Source organism: Balearica regulorum, chromosome 7, assembly GCF_011004875.1.
Source record: "Balearica regulorum gibbericeps isolate bBalReg1 chromosome 7, bBalReg1.pri, whole genome shotgun sequence".
NCBI classification, from domain to species: domain Eukaryota; kingdom Metazoa; phylum Chordata; class Aves; order Gruiformes; family Gruidae; genus Balearica; species Balearica regulorum.
In genome coordinates, this window is record NC_046190.1 from 28,675,950 (window position 1) to 28,700,601 (window position 24,652).

At 39.0% G+C, this 24,652-nt stretch overlaps 2 protein-coding genes across 3 annotated transcripts in view; one reads left to right on the top strand and one right to left on the bottom strand.

The window, feature by feature from the left end:
- The window catches only part of LOC104641674 (DPY30 domain-containing protein 1), a 291,916-nt gene that overhangs the window by 115,972 nt on the left and 151,292 nt on the right, over nt 1-24,652 (bottom strand). The window lies entirely within an intron of this gene.
- The window catches only part of SH2D4B (SH2 domain containing 4B), a 109,990-nt gene that overhangs the window by 29,472 nt on the left and 55,866 nt on the right, over nt 1-24,652 (top strand). The window contains exon 1 of one of the 2 annotated variants that reach the window (XM_010306731.2): nt 17,543-17,843. The exons of the other annotated variant lie outside the window; for it this stretch is intronic. Coding sequence (XP_010305033.1) covers nt 17,660-17,843 — 184 coding nt within the window. The 5' untranslated portion in view covers nt 17,543-17,659. Of the gene's footprint in view, nt 1-17,542; nt 17,844-24,652 lie in introns of those variants that run through there. 2 annotated transcript variants of the gene reach the window in all.

Below are 24,652 nucleotides of genomic sequence, written 5' to 3' on the forward strand. Positions count from 1 at the left end.
CTGTAAAAAAACCAAAAAGTAACCATGGATACTGGGGTTCTGTCCAAGATTTCCTGGAAAGAAGCACACACACCTGTTGTGCTCTGGTTTTACTGTGCATGCTGGACGTGACCTGAGCATGCACACTGTTTGTCTTGGATTTCTTGATGCTTTACAGTTCTCTTGTAATTCCAGCCTTGAGTGAGCTACAGATATCCCTAAATTTGCCATTATATATCTGGAGCACTCTGGTCATAATGCACATGCTGGAAACTAAATTTGTGTATATTTAGGGGCCATGTTTGGAGTTATGGCAACCTGGTCAGGGTTGTATTGGGATGTACCTAATAGTCATGTTCTCAGATTAAGTACAGTATTTTCTGATTGCAGAAAAGGACTTAATGAAATGAGTCGATGAATTGCTGCTGTCACTGCTACGTCTTTTCAAGCAGTTTTTAACAATACACCTTCAATATTTGGAGAAGAATTTGGCCACCAGAAGCTTGTCTACCCATTAAAAGTCATGGCTTTATGAAACTGAGGCAGTGCACCATCTGAATACTCTTATTTCACTTTCAGACTTACTTAGGTTAGTATTCCTAGTTTAAAATAAAAGCAGCAGCTCATGTGCTCATAATGGACACTCCTACCAAAGATTTCAAATGAATTGCTTAAAAATGGATTGCGTTAAGTTGGAGCTGTGGTTCAGTGTAAACAAGTTCAACTGGCCATGGTATATCTTTGGACCTTTTTTCTTCCTTGGCTGCAAAAAATAAAAGGTGATTGCCTCTCCTTCTATATCTGTAATTAAGTGTCCCACTCACTTTAGAGATACTCTTTAAACTTTAGGTCGTTAAAGGTTTTCTCTGGTTATTTTCAAGTTGTGCGTTTGGTAGTTTTTCAGTGTTTGGGTTTTTTGTGACATGTCCATGTTCTAAGTTTTATCTTTCTCTGGAATAGGGTCTTCCCACCATATGAAAATGTGGAGGTGATAAATTGGTAGTAATATGGTTTCATCTTCTTGTGTTGTACACCTGTACTTTTTGTGTAAAGCCTCACCCAGGGTCCAGGACCCATTTACTGCCATGCAGTTTTAAGCAGGTTAGTAATCATGTTTACTTGGAAAAGGTGGTGTCTATACCTACTGTAAACTGACTGAGAACCCGAAGAGAATACCTCTAGGAAACACCTTTGCTGAAGATCAAATTACTTTTGAAAGTCTGCTTATAACTATCTACTGAGAAGAGTAAGGGGTGATGTTAAAACTTTTCTAATCCTTTCAAAGTTCATTTTTTTGAGTGACACGTGTCCCCACATGCACACTTCTACACATGTCTCCCCCATCCATTTATCTCTCTGTCATGTGTTCCCCCTTGCCCCCGACAAACTCTCTAAGGAAAAGTGTGCTGCCCAAAATTATGAAACAGAAGATGTAGAAAAGGATGGTATCTTTTAGCAAATAATGTGTTAAGTATGAAAAGCTGGATTTACTACTCAAGTCAGTCTGTTTTCTGTCCCATCTTTACTACTTGAATGCAATATATAGTATTTCAGGAACCAGGAGGGTTGTCCTTTTCTATGCATTCATGAAGTACCTAGATCCTTCATGCCTGTTCATTTTCCAGTAGTTTTGTCCGACTTTGCTCTTCCTTGCTGCAATTTTTATGTACCACTTTTTGCTTCCTGTTTTGTGTGGTGCTAGTGCAGTAAAAATATACATACACCCACAGATTTTTATGCTTTTTAGTAGAAAATAAAAACATCAAATGCAAATGGAAAAGCAGCAGATGCCTGTCACTTAGCCTGAATAGCTTCAACCAAGAAAAAACCACCACTATTATCCTTCCTTCCCCTTAATTCACATTTCAGAGAAGCTTATCCGGAGTTTTTCTATGATGGACAGAGACCTGAAGGAACTGAAGTCTGTGATTTTTGGGGACCAGAAGAAAACTCTCCTTTTTAAGAAAAGGCAGATGAAAAATACCAGTCACTTCAGTCCTCATTTTTAAGAGATGCTTCTGGAAAGCAAAGAAATGACTAACAGGAATAGATGTGATAGTTTGTGATCCTGGCTGAATTTAACTTTAGTCAGGAAGCTGACATGTGAAGGTTCCAGTTGGCGGTAACAATGTAGTGCTCCGGTTTCTTATTTTGTGTCAGTCACTTTTACGAGGCTCACATACTAATGTTTCTGAGTTGTCAAATCACTCTTCCTAACCTTGTTTGGTGCTGTGGCAGTGTCACGGAAGAAATTCAGATTAGCTCTGTCATAAGCACCATTACTCTCAGGATGATGGCCAAATTATTGTGTGCTAAAGAATAGCACTATTCCATGCGTACTGGATTTGGATTTGTTACCCTTTACTCCCATCGCGTTTTAAGGAGTGGTCTTGGGACAAAATGATTGCTGTGGTTTTAGTCTAAACGTCATTCTCACTCTTGACTTTCACTTTTAATTTGGCAGTTTTGTACTTCTGTCACAGTGGATGAGCACAAGCCTTTGTGATACTGTTTCTTGCTATGGTATATGTTTATTTGAAAGTCTGGTGGTTTTGTACAGGGGCCGCCAGTGGAAGTTCTCAGGCTGCTTGAAAGGCTGTTGCATAGACTTGCACATATGGAGCTGCTTCTGACCTGCTATGAGATAAGACTTATTTCTTTTTAGTTAAAGAGGTTAAAACAGGGTTAATATATTTCTCTCTCCCTGGGATATTGAGGCCTTACTAATTAGGCAGCAAATAAACTGACTTGTAGTGAATTAGAAATCTGTGAATTGTATTAAGGTAGTAAAACCTACACAATCTTAATGTGTATGCTCCTGAGCTCTGCTCAGTGGGGTGAGAACTGTGGATCTGTGCGACCAAAGGACAAATATAATTACTAACTAGTACAACTGTGTCTTACCTAGGAGTCCTTTATTATCAGGAATACAAGTCAGTTTTCCATTCCTTGATTCTCTGGCTGTAACGTATAGCATAGGTGAAAGCCGAGGTTGTCACTGGCTCACTGTGAGACTTCATTCATATAAAAAAGAGGAAAAAAAAAAAAAACCACCAAAAAAAAAGGCAGAAGGGATATTATCTTTTCTACTTGTTCCCTAGCTGCTTTGAGACTGGGAGATATCATGTCCTTCCATGTAACTCACTTAAATCCTTTTTCCCTCAGGACATTGGTCAAGAAACTTTCTGAGAGAAAACTAATGAACTTTAATTCCTTTTTCAAGACTGAGGGAATGGTTAAAGGAATATCAGTGGTGATCTGGAGAGTAACTGAGCAAATCCCTTGTTTGGGCGAACTGTTCTGTCACTATGCATTTGCAAAATATTCTAGGTGCTGTGTGTACCGGGCAGCTTTTAAATTAGCTATAGATTTTTCATTCTTCCCATCTGGTTCAGTAAAAAGTAATTTGCTTCATAACATGTGTTGCAATAGCGGCTGGCTACACAACACAACTTGGTTTCAGAAAAGTTTTTTGAGGTTTTGACATCTCATTTTTTTCTACATTGGGTAGGTTTTTGGCTTAATTTTTAATGTTTCTACAACCAGAGCTGTACTGGGGTGTCATCTCTAGAATTGGAACCTTGGTATTTCAATTAGAAGACCATGCATACGTGTCCAGCTAGGCTGGTAAAGCTGGTTTGGGAATGGGCAAATGTACACCTCTGTTCTGCCTGCTATCTGCTGTGAGTAGCTTTTAAATGAGAATTCATCCAGGTACATCAAAGACTTCAATAATATGGCCAGTGCAATGAGAACGTCTTACTTTGGTACTTAGACATAGGCCCAACCACCCGTTCTTAATGAAACATTTATTGATAAGACTCTCTGAAATATTCAGGCTTTCACAGAACACGTTTTAGTCAAAACCATTCTGATAATCTCTATTTCCATCCATATGTGACAGCATGTACAGCACAGAAGAAAAGCTAGATCCTGCTTTCTACAATTAGTACATTTATTGTTCAAGGAAAAGGTTTAAAAGCAGACATTAGATTCCATTGTTTGTACTTTATCTCTGTCAGGCTCAGAGAATTTGTGTATTTGACCCCAGAATTCAAACAACACTAGTAAGTAATATTAGTGAAATATTCAGTATCTTCTATGCTACTCTTTAATTACCTATTGTTATATAAATACTGCTGTTCTTTTTCATTTTATAATGGAGATAAGAGGAACTTCTTCACTGCTGAGATTAATTTTTGGTGTGAATTTTTTTTCTTAGGTCCTCTGAGTATTTGAGGATTTGCTTCCTATATTTTTCACTGATAGCTGGTTTTTCAGACTGGTTCTCTTTCAGTTGCAAGAGCTGAGGCTCAAGAGACACATTCGAAGCCCACTCAACAAATTCTGACTTGAGGTGCTCTATTCCCAGCCCTCTGCTTCGTGAGGCAGTGAATATTGTAATGTCAAGGGAACAAAGCAGATTGGTCTTTTTATACAGCTGAGTTTTAGGACCTGAGTCCTTGCTTAGGGATATTAGGGGATCATTCCAGCTGAACTTTGGAGGAACTCTAGAAGATAGAGAACCCAACCATGCTTGTTCCTTGTGATATCTTCCTGAGTATTTTCATGAAATACTCTTCAAAATCATTTGAGAGAAGAATTGTCTATTCTTAAATATCTGAAGATCAATAAAGCAATCCAGTAGCTGCTTTGTTCAGAGAAAAGGGCTGGTGCATTTTGCTTTTGGTATTGTAAAATTGCTTGGAAATTAAAAATTTGCATTGGTATTCATTTTTTTTTTTTAAAGAAAATGTGAAATTATTGGAAGTACCTGAACTTCTGACTTTGTAGAGCGTAGAAAAGCTTGTAAAATGTGTTGTAAATCCACAAAAAAAGATTTGTTGCTGGTACACTGAACTGAAAAACAGAAGAGGCAGAGGAAGGATATGTGCAAGTATTTATGATGCTCAGAACTGCTTGTATTCTTCTGAGACTGTTGTGCATTTTCTTAATCTCATTCTACTTTGACAATGTATCATTAGACATGAAAAGGTATGAGATTAGGGTTTTATCTTTTAGAGTGGAGTTGCATATATAATTTTTTTACAATACTTGTATGATAAAGAAGCGTGTAAACACAGAAATGTATCCTTCTATATGATTTTGCGTATTGGGCGTTTAGCAAAGATCTCACAAGAAGATCACGTATCATTAATGGTATGAGCTATTTTGTTGAAATATAACAGCTGCAAAATACTATGATATATCAGTAATAGAGAACTGTGTTTGTATTCAACCTGCTGTTGAATTAAGAAATGGTTCATAATGGAAAATAGGCCATAGTAAATCTAAAACTTTATGAATTTCTGGGAGGCAAATATCATGGAAGCCTGGTTCTTGGTTGCGATTTCAGAATTTCCACTTGTCCAGTACCTGTAGCCCTTAGGCTACAAAGGGATCTCTCTAGTAGAAGAGTTTCTGATTGCAGATCCAGATTACAATATTTTTGTGGTTAAACTCTGGGATCTCACTTTATTAAACCAGGGTCTAGTCTGTTTATTTTATTTTTAGTTTGTAACACTGTTAGGTCTTCCTTTCTCTCTCTTTTTTGTAATGCAGCTCTGACTTTAAAATTACTTCCTGTATTGACAATCTGCATCTTCCTGCAGCCTGGTTTTTTTTCTAAATAGGCTATTTAGTCTCTGTTCTATATAATGAATGTCCGTAGTATCACTCCTAGAGAATGCAAATATTGCCATCTTGCTCTGTGATAGATTTTATTTCCAGAAAATATGAATTTTTAATGCAGCATTTCTGTAATAGAACAATAACAGCTAAAGAAATGTGGTCTCTGAATATTTCTGTAGAATCATATGAAAAGAGACTGAAATAGAAAGGGAGAAAATGCAATAAATGACAATCACAAGGACTTAGTCTTCAGTTTAGCTGAGCCAAACTCTTTGTGGCTTCCAAAGAACTGTACTGGGGATGAGAATTTGGCCTGTATTTCCCTATTCCCCTCCATATTGCATAATACTCCCTTGTACTTATCTTGTACTTACTAGGCTTTTTTTCATGGAAGATGCAGTGTCTGATCCTGTTTCTTCAGTGACCTACAAAGCTTTTTAATATTGCACACTCTAGCTAATCCCATTGATTTTACTACAGTTGACTATACTTTATATGTAAGTTAAGTGCTTGCTTCAGTCTATATTTTCATTAACAGCTGGGCCAACAAAAGAAAGAGACTCTACTGGTGACAAATCTGCAAGCAAATCCAATAAATTTTAGAGATGGATAGAAAGCTGCTCTGTTTTCATTTCTAGAATAGTTATGGTTATAAGGATTATTATGTTAGATAATCAAAGTAAAGACTAAATAAAATTACCAGCAGAAGCACTGTATTACTCCAGTGCCTTCTGGTAGTTACCATGTTTAAGTGCTAACTCCTTTGTGCCACTTGGTGACAACTCCACTTGGGAGCAGTCTGTCTCACTCTTGGGTGAGTTGATAGATTCATAGTAAATAAGCCAGAAGGGATTATTAAATCATCTTGATCATCACAGGCCATTAAAACTTCACCCGGTTATTCATGTAGCATTTGTTCTTAAGGCTGGATATAACAGATCTATGACCTCTCTGAATTCCATAGGATAAAATGGAGTTGCTTTATGGGGATTGCAGGAGCACTCTAGCACTCAGAATTGATGGTGAATTTAGTTTCCAAAGAACTGTTAGTGGTGCCAGTAGAGAAAAATAAAAACTTCCCACTAACCTGGGTCTGTGGCTTCATGTTAGTGTATGACTAGTTTCACTGTGAGGCTAATGATTATCAGTATAATTTAATGAAAGGAGCTGCTTGTATCTGTAAGATGTAACCTACTGGATGACTCAGTTGAAACTCCCAACAGCATTAATGTAAAAATTCCTTCCTTCAGTGAATAAATCACACTTCACCAGTCAAATCAGAGGGACCAGGTCTTCCTCCATGGTTCAGACTGAGCTAGGTGGCAGTTCATTATGCAACTATGACAACTTAGGAATGACTAAATTCCTGGATGCTTCATCTTTACTTCCATAAACTTGCTTGCTTGTGTGATGAATAAATGATCCTTTCTACCTAACAGGCTTAGCTGGGAGGTAGCAACATGCTCAAGGGCAGTGCAAAATCCCGGCGTCTATGGAAGGACCATCCTTGTGGCTAGTATGGAGAGCCGGGCCACAGGCTGCACAGACAACAGTTGTAAGATTGTGTGCCGACCTGGCCTGGGCATTGGAGTTGAGGAGAGGACTGAAAAAAGGCTAAGGAAAGTGAGAGAGGAGAAAAATGTGAAACAGTAGCAGTACACTGCCTCCTGCCTGGATGGCACACTGCCCAATGGTAAGATAAAGATGTACTTAAAGAACTCTAAGATGAGCACATGAAAATAATCTTGTTTGGCAATTGAGGGCATGTAGGTGGCTTAAGATGACTTAGCAAAGGGGAAGAAAGACCTGGAGTAATAGCCAGAACCTGCTTGAATCCATTGTTACTCAGGAATGGCTAGAAAAATTGGCCAATATATGGCAGGGGTTTCTTTGCAGGAGCTAGTTTGTATAGTACAGTGGCAGTTTTTCCAAAGCATGAGTTTCTGTAGGAAGAAATTTCTCAATCACCTGTTTTAGTCATTTTGTGGCCATACTGTATAATGTATTTAATATCAAGTGTATTGCCTCTGCATATTTTGGTCATGAGAAATATAGAGGGGGCTCATCTTCCTGTTGGGAGAGGGCGAAGGGTGGGATACCACAAGGACTGTGCAGTCCTCTGCAGTCAGAGGAGCAGGGGTGAATTGAGCTGGTTCTCTTTCTCAGGAGGTAGCTACTGACAGTGGGTAGAGGCTAAGTGCAGGAAGCAGCAGTAGGAATCTAAAATGTGGATGTGCAGAAGGAAGGAGAAAATAAAAGCGTGAAGAACTGCATGGTATGGCACTGTTGGAGAGAATGAGGTGACTGTCATGACTGAGAATATGGTAAGAGAAGAGAGAATGAGGAGAAACAGAGCTCTTATTACTTCATAATTCCACCATAAGGGCTTGATAGGGGCATATTCCTATTATGAAACTTGGATCTGTCATGATTTTGCAAATAGCTTTGAAGAGTGTATTTTCTGTCAAGTGAACAGAGCACAGACATGAATGCCAAAGCTGCTAAAGCTTGCATTGTCAAAATGAGTCAGCGGGCTTAACCCAGGTTTTGTGGTTTGAGACTGTGAAGATGATTAGAGTAAAAAAAAAAAAAAAAATTAAAAAATCAACTAAGTCTCAACAATGTCCTGAACTGTTCTTTATCCCACAGTATGTCACAGGAGTAGAGGCTATGAAGTAAAAGGGAAGGGTTTTCAGAATACCTTAGGTACTGCTTTTTAAACCTTTGGAACAGTACCTCGGTGCCAAGACATGGAAAGTGCTGAATATGATCTACAGCAGAAATTTAGCAGTCTTCTGCAGCGGAGGTTTCACTACCTTAGGAGGTGGGCAGCAAGCAAAGCTGAAAATTGAAGGGCTTTAAAGAACAATATGATGCCAAAAGTGTTAGTGGATTTTTCTCTCTGACTCTTTAAAACAAAGAAAAGTCTGGCTGCTTATGGTGAGTGAAATATTAAAAAAAAAACCCAAACAAACAACAACCAACAGAAAACAAAGAAGAAAAACCCACCATAAACCCCACCAGAAACAAAACCCAAAACAGAAATAATCAAATGTTTGATGCAATCCAGAATGGCAACTAGCTTTATCTAGCTGGATTGTTTATCAGTCTTGCAAACAAGAGTCCCATAGTCAAAAGAAATTCTATATAGTCTGCATGCAGGATATGCTTTGCATTTTGTAGATCTGTAGGATTTTATTGCCAACAAAGATGACAAAAATAAAAGTGGCTTAAATGGGCAAAATGCTATGCCCTGAAAGAAAATCACCTGCATGATGCCACTAAGGCAAGATGTTTTGTATATAAAGCTGATGAGTCATTTAAATGATTAAAAATTTTCCTATCGGTGGCCTTCAATTACACAAGTAATCAATTTAGCTGCCATAATGCAGTGTCTAATATGATGTGAAGTTGATATGATATGACTGCTGCATTATGTATAATGCAGCTAAATTGTACCGGGGAGTATATTAAAGAAAATTAGCTCTCACATGATACATTTTGATGCACTTAGATGGAAAAAGGTGAAGTTACTGAGCATCTTCATAAGTTAATATATATCTGAGAGAAGAAACTCACATAATTTAGAGCATGATATCTCTTGGGTAGCTTATTGTAATGAATTTCATTGAAAACGTACTAAATGCTGGAATAATTTCATGTAGCAATTAGGTCATGGAATCCAAAGGTCTCCTGGGCTTTGCAGATACACAAAGCAAGTAATTCATGTAAAGGAGAATATTGAATTCCTGCTTGAAGATATGTGTCCTGTTGTCATGCAGACAGCTGGGTTTTGGAAAGGTGTGTGCTGAGGGGAAGGGGAAAAAGAGCAGACTATAGCAGTATTCTTTAGGTAGCTGTCTGTACTTGGAGTTTCATTCTAGGTTAATGGTGCATTACAAAGATCAGATAGAGGTAAATCAATAAAAGGGAAAGGTGTGTAGAGTCTTAGAAAAAGACCATCACTCAAGAGTTGAAAGGCAACCAGTTCTGCTTTGAAGAGTCATGGATGGCCTCCCTCAGCTATGGAGACTTCTGCTGGGAAACAGATGGACTGATGTATTTTGTACTTAAACAGAACAAAGCTGAAATGCAGTGTGCAGTGTAAGCACATGCTGCGTTTAATACAGTGAGGTATAACATCAGGATCTGACATGAGCAAGGAAGTGTAAATAGGAGAGCAGGGGGCAGTCCATTCTGCATATCTTTTTGAACTCCGAAATTCCTCAGGGACTGTTGCCAGTGGGCCTTTTAATCTGTGTTAAAGTTAGATCCCTACAGACACTTAATGAGCTGTAATTGCTTCCCAAGTAGTGTCTGCTGCCTGCCAACCAAGTACACCCCATTTGTAGCTGAGGGTCCAACCTGAAGTGCTTGATTACTGTTTTGTAAATAAGATACACACCAATCGAATTAGACAGCACAATCCAAGTGTGAGGATGGTGGAGTACCAAGAGCTCTGTTTCAGTTAACTGCTGTGCGTGTGAATGTCTTGCCTTCTTTTTCTGTCCCTCCTCTACAAAGTATCTCTTTACAGTGCTTGGCTTACGGGACACTAATTGTAGCTTGCAAGCCTATGTACTGTGTTTTGTCAGATTGAACTCTCTCAAGGAAGCTTGACTGCTTTTCTATTTGATTTACTTTACTAGCTTTCACTCTGAATTATTTTAACGGTGGATGTTTCATTCTCCATTTGAAAAATTATGATAGGACTTGCCAGCTCTTTGCTGTATCTTGCTATTGTGAGTGTATTAATAGCAATAAACATCAGGCATGTAATGTTCTGGTTTGGGTTGCATCCATGTCTATTACTACAGAGGTATTAAAATTAAAGCAAGTCTAAATTTAAAGTTGACAAACTTGTATTAACCTCAGACTTTTGTAACATAGGTCAGAATTTCAAATATTTACTATCAACTTGAAGAAAAACTGGAGTGCTGCCCTTCCTACCCAGCTTCCCAAATCTCTGATAAATCGTGCTGAACCATGAAGGCATCGCAGGCTCCAGTGTAATTGTGTGTACAACAGCTGTAGCACAGAACACAAAGGGATAGGCCTAAAGTAATCTTGCTGGGTAGGATTGCCACACGGCCAGGCAAAAATGATCACTAATGTGACTGCTTCTGAAGGGCAAGTAGTGTTGCAGAGTACAGAATTAACCTTGGGAGAGTAGAGTAATGACAGATCGCTCTATTGTCTGCAGCCCTGAACTTCAAATACTGCTTTCTCTGGATTAGTTCCCATCCCTTTTCTTTCCCTGTTGTCAGTGCTATCTATATTTGGGATTGTCTGATTTCTGTGGGGGGCTGAGGAGTAACAGATTGGAATTCTGAAAAAAAAAACCAAACCCAAAACCCACAACCAACCAGCTAACTGATGAGACTCCTGGTACTGTAAATCATCTTTGCACCATTAAAATCCCAAGTTAGCATCACTTCGCTTACAGCTATGTGACTGACAGTGTGATAAGACATCTTTTCTCATTAATTGGTTTGTAGCTCTTCTGCTGCATTTCATTAAGATGAGGTTTTAATCTATTTCATACCTATTGTGCTATACAGACCTCGAGTTTTTTCTGAATTTTTATTATGGCAGTGCATTGTAGTACTATCAGTCTTGAACCAGTACAGAGAAGATGAAACACACAAAGTCAGTCCATGCTCCAAAACACTTCATAGTCTGATTTACTGATACTAGCCCCTCATGGAAAAGGAAGGTCTGGGAATACATACTCTCATTCTTGCTCTATGTGATGCTTTGTAATGGAATAGCAGCTTCGAGGAAATGATCATTCTGATCCAGCTGCAGACTGTGCTGGTGAGGAGCTCGTTTTAGCCCTTAGAGGGAGCCACAGACTTGACTATGGAAATGGAGGAACACCAGGCAGGTTTTGTTACATCCATCTGTGATAGAGGAGGTGGGGAGGGGATGGTACTCTATTGGGTTTTGTTTTTTCTAATTTTTAATTGACAGCAATGTGCAAATTGGACACAAGACTGGTTTTCTTTGTGGTGAGTGCCCTAATGTATTTGCTTTTCTAGTGACAGATTTGTAGGGTTTAGAATACGTCAAACATGTTAATTTTACCTTTCCCCTTTCAGGTTGCCAGCTCCCTCCTACACCATTCAATTCCAGATTCCACTGTTCTCCTTTTGATGCTGACACAGCAGGACTTGAAAAATTCAGATACTGTACGCTGCATCCTCTCAAAAAAATGAAAAATATAAGAAAAGACACACACCACAAAAAATTGAGTAAGGCTACAGAGATTACAGTTTGGAAAACATATGATTGCCATATTTTCTGTTTATTAGTTTTTTCTTAATTGTGTCTCTTTAAGGAAAGAGGTGCATTACACCCCTCTTTTTCCCTGTAATATGTAGGTGGTGTGGTTTTACCCCAGCCGGCAGCTGAGCACCACGCAGCTGCTCACTCACTCCCCCACATTGGGATGGGGGAGAGAATTGGAAAAGTTAAAGTGAGAAAACTCGTGGGTTGAGATAAAGACAGTTTAATAGGGAAAGCAAAAGCCACAAGCAAAGCAAGGAATTCATTCACCACTTCCCATGGGCAGGCAGGTGTTCAGCCATCTCCAGGAAAGCAGGGCTCTGTCATGCATAACAGTTATTGGGAAGACAAATGCTATCACTCTGAATACCGCCGCCCCCCCTTCCTCTTCCTTCAAGCTCCTTATAAACTGAGCATGATGTCATATGGTATGGAATATCCCTTTGGTCAGTTCGGGTCACCTGTCCTATCTGTGTCTCCTCCCAACTTCTTGTGCACCCCCAGCCATCCTGCTGGCAGGACAGTGCGAGAAGCAGAAAAGGCCTTGGCCCTGTGTAAACACTGCTCAACAATAGGTCCATCGAACAAAAACATCTCTATATTATCAACACTGTTTCCGGCACAAATCCAAAACATAGCCCCATGCTAGCTACTATGAAGAAAATCAACCCTCTCAGCTGAAACCAGGACAGTAGGTTATAGCAGAATATTTTTATGTGAATGACATGGCTAAAGCAGGTTATATGGCTGTGTTGTAAAATCTAAATAAAAATGCTGTTCTGCTGGCTCCGCATTCAGCAGCATTGCCAGTGAGCTATTTGGTTCAGGGAATGGAGGATGCACATGGTCGAAGGAAAATAGATGAGATTTGCAAGCCTTGGCCAATTAGGCACTCCCCCTTTTCTTAAAAATGAAATTAAAATGTTTTTCTGTACCTTTTCCTCTCCCTCCTTCCCCCTTCCCCAGCAGGTGAATTCTAGTTGCAGTGCTGAGGACTGCTTAGCCAGAAAGATGCTATAACAGAGATGGGACAGTGTGTCTAGTCCCAGAAGATACTGTTGAAAATTAAAGGAAACTCCAAACTTAAATTTTAAGCAGCTCAGAGCTCCTTGCAGAGACTGCTACTAATTAGAGCATTAAGTCATGTGGCAGTTATTGTAAGGTAATGACTGCTACCAAAGAACTGCATTAATAGTAATCTTTTATTTTGTGTATAGGCGTTGAGATGCAATATATTCCTGTAGTGATTTTAGCTTTGTTTGGACTGTTGAGCTAGGGGTAACCAAGAAGGAAAAGCAATGGGGAGGTCATTATCCTTCTAAACTATTCAAAATACTTCCTAGAAAGGCTGGGACAATGATGAATGGCTGTGATCAGGAAGCAGGCACCCTTACTTCAAGTTTCCCTGCTCTTCTGAGTTATTAATTCATCCATATCTTAATCAGGTCTGTGAAAGAAAGGGAAGAGAGAGAAATTTTATTTTGCAATAGAAAGGTTTATTTTGTATTTTTTCTGAGTTATCTCCTGTTCCTCAGCTTTCTGATTCTGGGTTGGCTGGAACTGCAGACCTCACCCATTACGAGGTATGAGCTAATCCTAGAAGTAGCAAGAGTTTTTAAAGTGGACTTGGTGTTTCTTCAAGGTTGCCTTTTGATTTTTGGACTTCATAGATTTTCCAATTTTTTAGAGAAATCAGGAGAGTTCATGTTAATTGTGATAATTGGGATTTGGAGTATTTATGGAAAGGTGAACTATAATGAGAATCAGCATCTACTAGGTTAAAAATCCAGTCTTGGATTTGTATAGGATATCATGGGGGACATTTCATATACAGACAACAGGTTTGCTGAGATAGCCAAGCAGCCATTTTATCTCTTTAACAGGACCATATCCTCAATGAAGAGAAAATTGTTTTCTAGTAGACAGATGATTCCTTTCCCTTTGACAGAATAGGTTTAGAATTTGAAATTCTGTTCTCAGTTATGCAAGAAAATCTATGACCCCTTATTTTTTGACATTAACTATGATGAGTGAGTGTTTTGTTTGGATTTTTGATTGTCAGACATCTCTTTCATATCAGAATCTGTTCATTTTTACCTGGTCATTCTAGATATCATTCATAGAGAAATCGGGCATCTAGCTTTCTTTTAGTGAAGAGGATGAGCAGGAAGCAAAGCTGTGCAGATGCCTGTCTCTCGCTGGTCATTCTGGTTGTGCAGTTGTGCATTCACATCCTGGGCTGTGAAAACAGTCTGCTTTTAAAGATCACTAAAGGCCAGATGTGAGGAGGGAATTAACATCTAAAATGATGCCTACCACAGGAAGACAAGCAGTGTAGAAAGAGAACGTTTTCGCGCAAATGTTCTTTCATTCTGGATAAAGGGTCACAGCTAGTCAGGAAGGCTCTTGCGTTTGGTCCATCAACTGAGGAAACTGGCTTCTCAAGAAACTTCATGACAGTGGGCAAGAAAGCAAATGGAGAGGCTTGGAAATAAACTGGGCTGAAAAAAGAATGAGGGGGAGAATGTTCTGCAGTCCATCTTCGCCATGATGGTTATTACAAGTGGGCAGATGACTGTATGTTGTGTAGTCAGGCTTTTATTCCTTGCAGTGCATGTTTGGGGTCATTCTGCCTGTATCAGAGAGGTCATTTTTAATTGTTTTTAATAGTTCTTCAAGAGTATTCAGAGAGGAGAAATATGATTCTGATAGGATTTGTGTCAGATGCAGAAGAGATTTGAGGTACTTGAATGGTGGTTAGTGACTATGCTTCATTGTCTGAATTATTTATTGCTCCTTAGCATTTCCAGTCCAATGAGGTTATATGGAAGGTAGGGCTGCTGTGAAATTTTTTCATATCTGGTAAGGTGCTCAGCATAGATGGATTGAGTGTTGTCACCTCCTGATGAAGGAGCTTTAGCTTCTGATGAAGCCAACAGGCTAGGCATAGTTTACGCCAAATACCTCATTGGCCCAAAACATTCAAAGCTTGTATTTCTGGGAACACCATCCACCATTAGTCTTTTCTGATAAGTGGAACATCAAATGGTTCCTCAAGCATGCCTAGTATTTGCATGCATGACTGAGGTTCTCTATACCTTTGGAATCTGCAGCTAGGTAACCATATTTCTCCTGTTCATTCCCAAATTGTTATCAAATGAGATGTTAATTAGTAAGGGGAAGGAAGGGAAAACACTTGATTCTTCCCATTGGTGCTATTGGATTTTCCACCCCATAAGGAAATGTAAGTCTTAAAACAACCTTAGCTACCAGTGAAAGCAAAGGGAGACAGCTGATGAAAAACTGCCACCCATGTGAGAGTTCAAAGACAAATGTTCTGAGACAAGAGTATTTTTATCTTGGACAGCAAACTAATGACAGACTTCATCATGTGCCTTTCTACTTGTCTTGGATGTTGGCTTATGTCAAAACATTTCGTTATCTTCTTTATTTCCCCTTTGCATTTTTGAGTTTTTTATTTTTGAGTTGCTATAATCCAAAGAAGAAAAGCTATGACAGAGGAAGTTGATCAGATTCATTGCTGTGATCAGATGATAGCACATCCCCATGTGACTTTAAAAAAAAAAAAAAATTCCCACACAGATAATAATCTTCAGGCAATGGGTTGTTCGTGAAGTATTCATTTCATCTCCATGCTCTTGGTATTTTTGTTGTGTGATTGCTCAGTGAACACTACCAGTAGTTGCCTGAAAATTTGTATGCTGTCTTGTATCTCTATCCTGAGCTACTTCTGCAGTTAAATGCAGTTCAGAAATGGTGGTTCTTATGTTTAAATGCACATAATCCTTGATGAAGAGTTTGTTCTTTGCACTGCGATAGCTTCTGATCAGGATTTGATTTCTGTTCTGTAAAGTCAAGTAAAATAAAATAAGAAAGATGACAAATGGATAGAACAGCAAAACTGCTTGCCCTGAAGCCTTTGCAAAGGCGAGTCTTTTCCAATTAGTGCCAAAATGTGGAGCCACAGCTCTAATATAATTGAATAAAAGCAGAGAAACAACCGCCAACCCCCCCAGGCTCTTTCCCTTCTATACCTGACCGAGTAAAATAGAAGAAAGAAGCAGTAAGAAAATCTGTCTTACTCTTGTTATTTTCTTGCTGAACTGTATTCCTTAAAAAATAAAAATAAATTTTAAAAAGCATTTTATTTTAGGAGACAAAATCTGTACATAACAGAGATGCTGAATTGCAGAGGAGCATGCATATGAACTGAACTCTATAAAGCCCAAACATGATGGATTCTGAAATTGTTTCAGATGAAGGCATCATTCAAGTATAATCTTTGGATTCATGCTTCCAGGTGATACAGTGTCATCTCTTGAATTTTAGTTTAGATCAGATGTATTTTCTGCCTAAATTAAGATGATAGTATTTTGCTTACATCAAAAGGATGTTACATGAATAGATGTATTAAGAGTATAGGTTTTTGAATATGAGGATCATGGAAGTCATACAAGAGTTTGACAGATCCTATCTATAAAGCAGGTTTCTTGTGAGGAAATGCAGATCTGCTCTTGCTTCTCCGTTCTTGTGTAAACATCATGCAGTGGGATGCGGCTCAGCCTGCAAATGGGATCTGTGTTTGGTCAGGACTCGGAGCAGCCACATCTTGCTTCTCCTCAGAAGACGGCCTCCTTCCCACAAAGTGCCACCGCTCCCCAGAGGAGCTGGGCCCCTGCCTGGTGAGAGCTGGCTGGGGAATGTGAAGGGTTTGGGTTTTGGTGTGTTGCGTGGGTTTTTTTACCCACAGAATTAAGTGGCTGTTGGCCCTGGTGCTGAAAATATATTATTCTACTGATTTTGGTAAAACTCTGCTGAGTAGTGAAAAGCCACAGTTTGCTTGAAGAACAACATTGTAACTTTCTCCAGTCACAAGGTGGAAAATCAATTAACAGCAGGGTTTGCACAGTCCACATGAACTGCTGAGAACTTATTCTTGTTTAATTAACATTAATTTACTATTTATAAAGTGATAACAAGATTCTTGTGGCTTTTGTTACATCTGCTTTTAATTTTAAAGGCATTTTAATCAGTGTGCTGCATGACAATATTTGTCAACACCACATAAATAGGACCTCTAATATGATACATCCTGTTGAGACTAGCTAACAGGCTAGATTGGGAAAGAATATGCGAACTCGTTTCTCCTCTCTTATCAGAAGAGATCAGTTCCCAAAGTGACATAGATATTGTTGGTGTAGGTGTTACCTTTAACCATGACATCACTTTAAACCCCTGGGCAACACTTACACCCTTGGGAGTATATTGCTGCTGAAGGGAACCACTTGAGCTGAAAGTCTGAGACTTTCTCTACGTTGAATTTCCTTGTGCTCAAGGGAGCAAAGCTGCTGGGTTCAATCAAGAATCCCTCATTTTTACTGACTTGCAGTCAGGAGCACTGGAGTGACTTTTTGTCTCCTGGCCTTTTCTTTTTTTTCCCCCCTGTATCCTTGTCTGTTCCTCCCCCTTCCTTTCACTTGACACCTGTCCCTACCTTTAGAGAATGAGATACGCAGAGAACGCCGTCTCTGTAAGAGACGCAGAGCAGAATATGCCTGCATGAAGAGGGCCTGAGCAAGAATCAAACCACTCCTGGGCAGGCAGGTGTGGGAGAGCTCCTTTGCTGCAGGTTGCTTTCTGGAGTGCTATCGGTGGGGTTTTGTCACTCTAGTGAGTATAACTGGAAGCAGATTTATCTCTGGTTTTTTGGTTTTGGGTTTTGTTTTTTTTTGAAGTCATCATGCTGCAGCAAATTTTGCGTGATATGTATATTGACCCTGAGCTCCTGGCAGAGCTGAATGAAGAGCAAAAGCAAATCTTGTTCTACAAAATGAGAGAAGAGCAGCTGAGGCGCTGGAAGGAGAGGGAAGAAAAAGCACGAATGGAGGAGGCCATGCTGAGAAAGACAGCAAGGTGCAAACAGAGTAAGATTTGTGACCTTCTTCTATACTTACAAGCTGGGGATGGTGGGCAGGCAACTGACTATGGGGCAGCGTGCATCTGGAAGAGATTACAAGGAAGGGTGCCAGTTCTCCCCATAGGCAAAAAGGGTCTGGGACAGGAAAAGCACCATGTTCCTGCTCCTTGTCTCTCAAGGCCGGGTCTTTCTCCGGGGGCATAGTTTAGTGTGGGAGTAAGTGGAATAATTTTGAAGTGTTTCTTTCAGTCACGAGTCACCGCTTCTATTCTCTCAGTGGTAACAGATGTACCATGACCAAGTTTCCCCTCCATTGCTAAGGCTATTTTCTTCATTTACCATCCACACCTCTGCCCCTCAGTCAGGCAAAAGGCAGGCTTGCCTGTCCTGTTGAGGTTTCTTGACTTGGCATTAAATGTTTCCAAGTGCCTGGAGTAGGAAATAAATTCATGAATTTGAGCTTCTTATGAAGGGCTGTTTATGAATAAGATGTGACATCAGAACAGCCATACCATGAGACTAAATTTCCAACTGTACTAGTAAATAGTCTCCAAAAGATTATGTCTAGAGAACATGATAATAGTGGGGAGAGCATGCCCCCCCCCCAACCAAAAAAATAAAACAAATGTGTTTTTTACGCAATATGTAGTTAAACTATGGAGCTCCTTTCACAGGCTGTTATGGATGTTAAATGTGTGTGTGTTGACTTAAAAAGCAAATAAGCAAAATCATAGAAGAAAACATCAAAAAAGAACTTCTCCAAATGTAATTTCCAAGTGTCTGGTCTTGGGTCCTAGTGGTTTGGAACAAACAGAAATACTTATTTCCTTGCTCTCTTTTCTGAGCAAGTGGCTTCCAATTCTTTCCCCATTCACAGGATGAAGTTTTTAGGCTGATTCAAGATAGAAAACATTTTCATCTTGGAAATGTAGTGGCAGTGATTCCTCACTCAACAAGGAAATGTCACAGAGATGTGTCAAACGCTCCCTGTGAAATACCAAAGATCTTATCCTATCTTTAAACCTATTAAAACTTGAATATTCAAAATTTCTAATAATTTTTGGTAGCTGATCATGACAAAGTGCTCTAATAGAAAGTGCTTTATGTGACTCTGCAGTCAGTGTTTAAAGTATTGCTCATCTTAACACATTCATGAAAGAAAGCTTTGCTTGGAGCACCTCAACACAGATTCAATTTTCAGACTTCTTAAAATGTTTAGAGCCTCTAAACCCTACAAAGTGCCCGTTAGATAGTTAACAATTCAAAGACTATTATTAAAGAAACGTGTTTCAAAGCAAAACTAGTTTCTAAGACTCACTTGAAGCAAAGCCCTTTATTAAATGACTCTAGAGTAAGTTACAATGGTAGCCTTAAAATAAAAGGGGAATGTTCAGAATGCCCTAATCAGCTGTAATAAGAGTTTAAAATGTCCACTTACAGATGGCAAAGTGGATGTTGGAAAACCTCATTCTGCTTAATTTCTATTTTCTTCATGTTAGCATTCTTACTGTGAATGGTGCTCTCCTAAGAGGGGTGGCATCAAAATAGCTTCTCTCATACAGGATAAAAGCCTTGTTCACTTTGATTTGAAACTGAGAAAAAATTAAAAATGCAGTTAAGCTCCACATACCAAAAAAAACATTATATGATTGAGATAATCTGTATTATGGTCATTCTTTGAGGAAGACAGATGCAGAAAAATCTAACTGCAAAAATATTTGTCATGATTTGTCACAGTGTTGACACCTAGATTTCCATATATAAATTATACATTAAACCTGTTCAGCTTCCTACTACAGGAGACCATTTTCTGGGTAATAAATTTTCTGATTTATAAAGAATAAGAGAAAAGAGAGCAGCAGAGTAATGTATAGATTATATTTGCTCTGATAAAAGTATTCACAGATACACATGGAGTTAAATTTCACAATAGCCTATTTCCATTTTCCCTTCTTAAATTGCCAATTTAAGGTATTGCTTAGGTTTGACTTTTGTGCGCCGTTAGACACTTTCTACTTCCTTCAGAACTGTACTAAAGAACTGATCTTACTGATTTTTTTGTAGTGAGAACTATTGGAATTAGATTTGCAAGTTAGGCGTTTGGTTCTGCTGAAGTTATATTTTGACTTCCATGAACTCATGTGGGCCAGAGTTACAAAAGACAACTTCCATCTTTCAGGCATGCCAGTCATTAACTATACAGATACTTGTAACTGATTTCTACTGTATGGTTCCATAATCTAATGGTAAATGGTCTCACAGTGGAGCTAGTTTATTGTTTAAAAAAAAAAGGTGGAAAAAAAAAAGTCAACCAGAAATTATGAGTCTCAGATAGGAATTACTGTGCAGTGTTTTTGCCTATATGACTCAAAAGGTCAGAGCAGATGACTGTAATAATCTTTTCTTATCTTAAAATATGTGAATTTTTTTTTTCCTAAAACACATTTGGCAGCAACTTTTGTTTTACCTTGATGCTGCTTAGTTTTCAGTTTTCGTTGATGTATAAGCAAGTTTACAAACATTCTCCCCCTGCTACATGGCAGAATATAGAGTATTTTTATTCCTGTTTAAAATTAGTGGCTACCAGGAAATTTAAGCTACTGCAATCACATGTTCTTCATTCCTTTGAAACTGAGGGATTTGAGCAGTTTCATCTGCAAGGTTTTGTTTTTGACTTTCTACTGCATGATACAGGTTTTATGTTTGTATTTTGTTGAAGCCAAGAGTTACTCTGGCTTTAGAGACCTTCATAGCCTGACATATAGTAGAAAGCAGAGGTGAGACTTCAATATCTCTAATAGTGTGTTGAGTTTCTGAAATTTTCTAGTTGATGGAAAAATGTGTATGTTGTTTCTGAATATGACATAATATTTGTATAAATTTTTTTTTACTATTTTAATTGGAATTATCTTTATAGGACTACCTCTCAAATCCTTCTGTTTTCCTCATGGTTTGAATAGCTACATATGAAAACTTTTCCCCACCTCTTTGGGATGGGATAGGGTGAGATAGAACAAAAGGACTTAATGATAATGGGCCCTTCTCTAATTAAAATGCTCCAAGAAGTGCTTGGGCTTGATCTGGAGTCCTGTATCTCAGTTGGTACAATTCTCCATCAATTCAAGAGCTTACCTGCAATGGTACGTGTGAACCCAGCAGCATGGCAGAAGAGGTGGATTTTTCAAAACAGAGCAGTGATTGTGAATCCAATTTTGATTTTTCTACAGTGACTTGAGGATGAAGGGTTCTTGTGCAAGGTTCCGACATGTTGCCTTACAGAAACCACAAGGGCAGACCTGGGGAGGAAAAAAGTGGCATATGCAGATCAGATTGGCCTTGTGCTAGAGTTAAGATCATCATCAGCGTGTTTAGGGAACGCTCATCAGTGTGATTCTTTTTTAATTGTAAACTAACTAGCAAAGGCCCAAAATCTACAGAGACTTCTATAGACCTGCTGCTGAATGCAGACTGTCTATAAATGTCCCATTCTGTATTATGAAATTTGTTTTTTAGAAAACAAAACTTGTTCAGCAAGCCAAATAGTGTAACAGTTTGTGTTACTAGTCTTATTCTTCATTTCTAAAGAAAATATTAGTCACCTCCAGTAAATGCTAAACTGAGCCTGCTTTTCCGTTTGGATTGTTTGGTTTCATGTGTTTTGAGGAAAGATTAAAATTGAAATTTGTATCAGAATGAGTCAATGCTAAAGAAATTATTTTTCTTCAGGTGAGAATAAGATGTTTTCAGATTATTCAACAGTTTTAATTTCCTTCCCTTTTTCAAAAACACAGATCAATCTCTAAAAGTGTATAAACATCACTTCAGAATGAAATATTTCCTTTAGAAGCTATTAAATAAACTGTTCCTATGTTTTTGCTGTTTGTACCTAGCCTACATTTGTACCTTGCCTAAAAATATTAGTAGAATTTGAGCACTTCCCAAAACTGCAGTGCTTAGTGAACTTATTTAAGGTTAAAAAAAAAAAAAAAAGTATTTTGTAGCTTTAATTAAATAATGACTGCTGGCTTGTACTGAAATAGCTTCACAAATGGGTTCAATTCTTGGAGGTCCATCTCCAGTTCACTTAGAAATTACTCCTGGGCAGATCTTTCAGGAACATATTTTCATTGTAATAGAACAGGTTGCCTTTTCTTATTGTGCTAAAATCACTAAGGGAGGTCTCCTCAAAATTTCAAGATCCCTTTGGGATTTGCTGTGAATTGACTGACAGGCAGCTTTGCAATTAGCAAAGACACATATTTATTTGATTAGACAGGAGCCCTTTAACCAGTGTAGCTGGGTTGGGAGTAAGTGAAGGACCCTGCCAATTTGGATTTTGACTCTGACGCAGTATCCAGAGCTGTCAGCTTATCCAAAATGAGATCTCAAAAACTATTGAGCATTAGGTACCTGAAGGACTGCCATGTGGGAGGGAAGACAATGCTGGTCTGCTGCTGCTTATTCTGATACTTATTCATTGTGAACTGCAGCTCATGGTGTTCAGACAGGAGCTATTTGTAAACACTCTTATTTACCTGGCCTTAACGAGAGTAGCTGGGAGAAAATTAGGCTTATCACAGCATGGCTAGAAAATAATTTCTTAAAATGGCATTTGTGTTAGAAAATCATTAGAGAATAGATGAAGCTATTTAGAATCAAGTATTTCAAATATCACAAGTGGATGGCTGGAGGATACATCAGTGTCACATGTGAAGGCCAGCAAGCGGGCGTGTGTTTCAGTGTGTGTAGGAAGGGTGAGTGCGTGTACATGCAATGATGTTTTTTGTTTCTGAACTCAGAAGAGTATTCCTCATTTATACTAAGGCCTCTACACACCCTGGTAATGCTTAACTAAGATTTTATCTTCTACAGAGACATGCTCCTTGCAATGTTCGTTGTCTCTTTATGTATCATTGAATATGGGTCTAACCAGAGACATCGGACTTGAGTGCTTCTGCAATTTCTTGCTGTATGTGGTCTTGAATTCTGTAGAGCCCTGTCTTTCATTTCCAATTTAGATACCACTGAAAAAGTAACAGGAGAACATTAGTGAGAACTTTAGAATAATTTTTATTAGGGGGCTGAGCCAACTAAGTTGAAGTCATTGGAAAAGTTTTAATGTAGTGTTCACAACATGTATAGCAGCTTGTGATATGATGCAGTTTTGTTAGTGCTGTATACCTTGGGGCCAGAACTCAGCTGCTCAGAGCTCGTGCTCAGTGTGGCTGTGTACCGAGGTACGGTTAAACAGCAGCTTCTAAACTGTCTGTTCACTCCTCCGAACCTGGGGCTAGTAAGAGACCCCCAACTGCCATATGACCTAAATATGTACCAAATGGAACAAATCCAGAGGGACTTGTCTGCTGTCCCAGCGTTAGCCATAAGTCTGTGCTTTTTAGTCTCATATCCTGCCCTGCAGCTGACTTCTCTGTTTTGCAGAAAAGTAAGAGCAGAATATTGCTGGCTACCTGGGCCTTATTACACTGGAGGTTTCTCTTGCACTCGTGTTATCATCAGCGCTCCTGTTGTGTGAAGCATCTGGCATCAGCCACTTTCTGAGAGGCTACTGTGTTAATTGAGCCACCGGCATGGAGAGCGTTCCTGTGTTTCTCTGCAGCGTTGTGTTCCTCAGGCACTGTGTCGCTGTGTGGACACAGTGGTGTTAGATGGGCTTTCTTGGACGTACGGGTGCCCTGGTAATGATAGGAGGTTGTGACTGTCTGCAAGCTCATGAATACTTGATATGGAAAGAAAGCACTACTGCGGCCAAGGGGAGAATGGGTTTTGCCCAAGCTAATTCAATATTTCCTTGCTCATTTTGCCAGTTTTTAGTGTAAATGACTAAAGCATTCAAGGACAGAGGCACCAGGTTTTGATAGCAGGATTTGGAAGGCATGGGAAAACTCGATGTATTCAAGTCAGCAGTGGATTTAGCCAGATGGTGGTTCATTAACCTTCAAGTCCACTTGTGTGCTGTGGTCCTAGAAAATCTCACTGTAGTGGTACCGTCCTCCTTGCTTTTGTGGTCTTATGTGCCTGATAAAAGGAGTGGGGGCAAACCTGCCACGCTGCATTGAGTAGGCGAGTCTGGTGCAGAAAGTGATCTATAGTTCTCTGTTCATTCTGTGACAGAGAACCCTTATTCTTCTGCTTTGATTTTCTGCAGACCCTGAAGTAGCCATGCAGACTTGGTTTTGTTTATTCTCCAGCAGTGGGAAAACATGGATGCTTTGTGATAGCTCTGTGTGAGAAACCAAGCCCTGTAAATAGTTTGTACTCTTTACAAGGCACAGTTGTGATCAAGAATCAGAAATTACATTGCTATGTTCGTGACTTTTTTATGAAGAAGAAAATTATCAAATGAATTATACTGATGTGAATGATTTTACAATCTTTGACTTTGATCTGATGTGTACCTGCATTTTTATGCTGTTTACAGTGAAAGGGTCATTAAAAACGGACAGACAAGAGACTACCTCTAGATTATACACAGAGTTAGAACGATGTCTTTAAGAATAAGTTCTGAATGTTATCTCCCAGTTGAAAGTGGGCAAATTACAAAATTATGTGTAACAGCATGCCATGGCCAGGGGGCCAAGAAAATATCTGGGACATACCAGAGACCACATAAATGCTACTTTATTTCAGTGTTTTTTTTCTTTTTTTTGGTTTATAATATGCAAACCTGTATATACATAGTGCATACACACATACCATGGGATAATGTAAATCCACTTACCTTTGAGTGTTATGTAGGGTTAGCTTTGCTACAGTTGTTAATTACCATAGTCTTATTTGAGTAACTGTTTCCTCCCT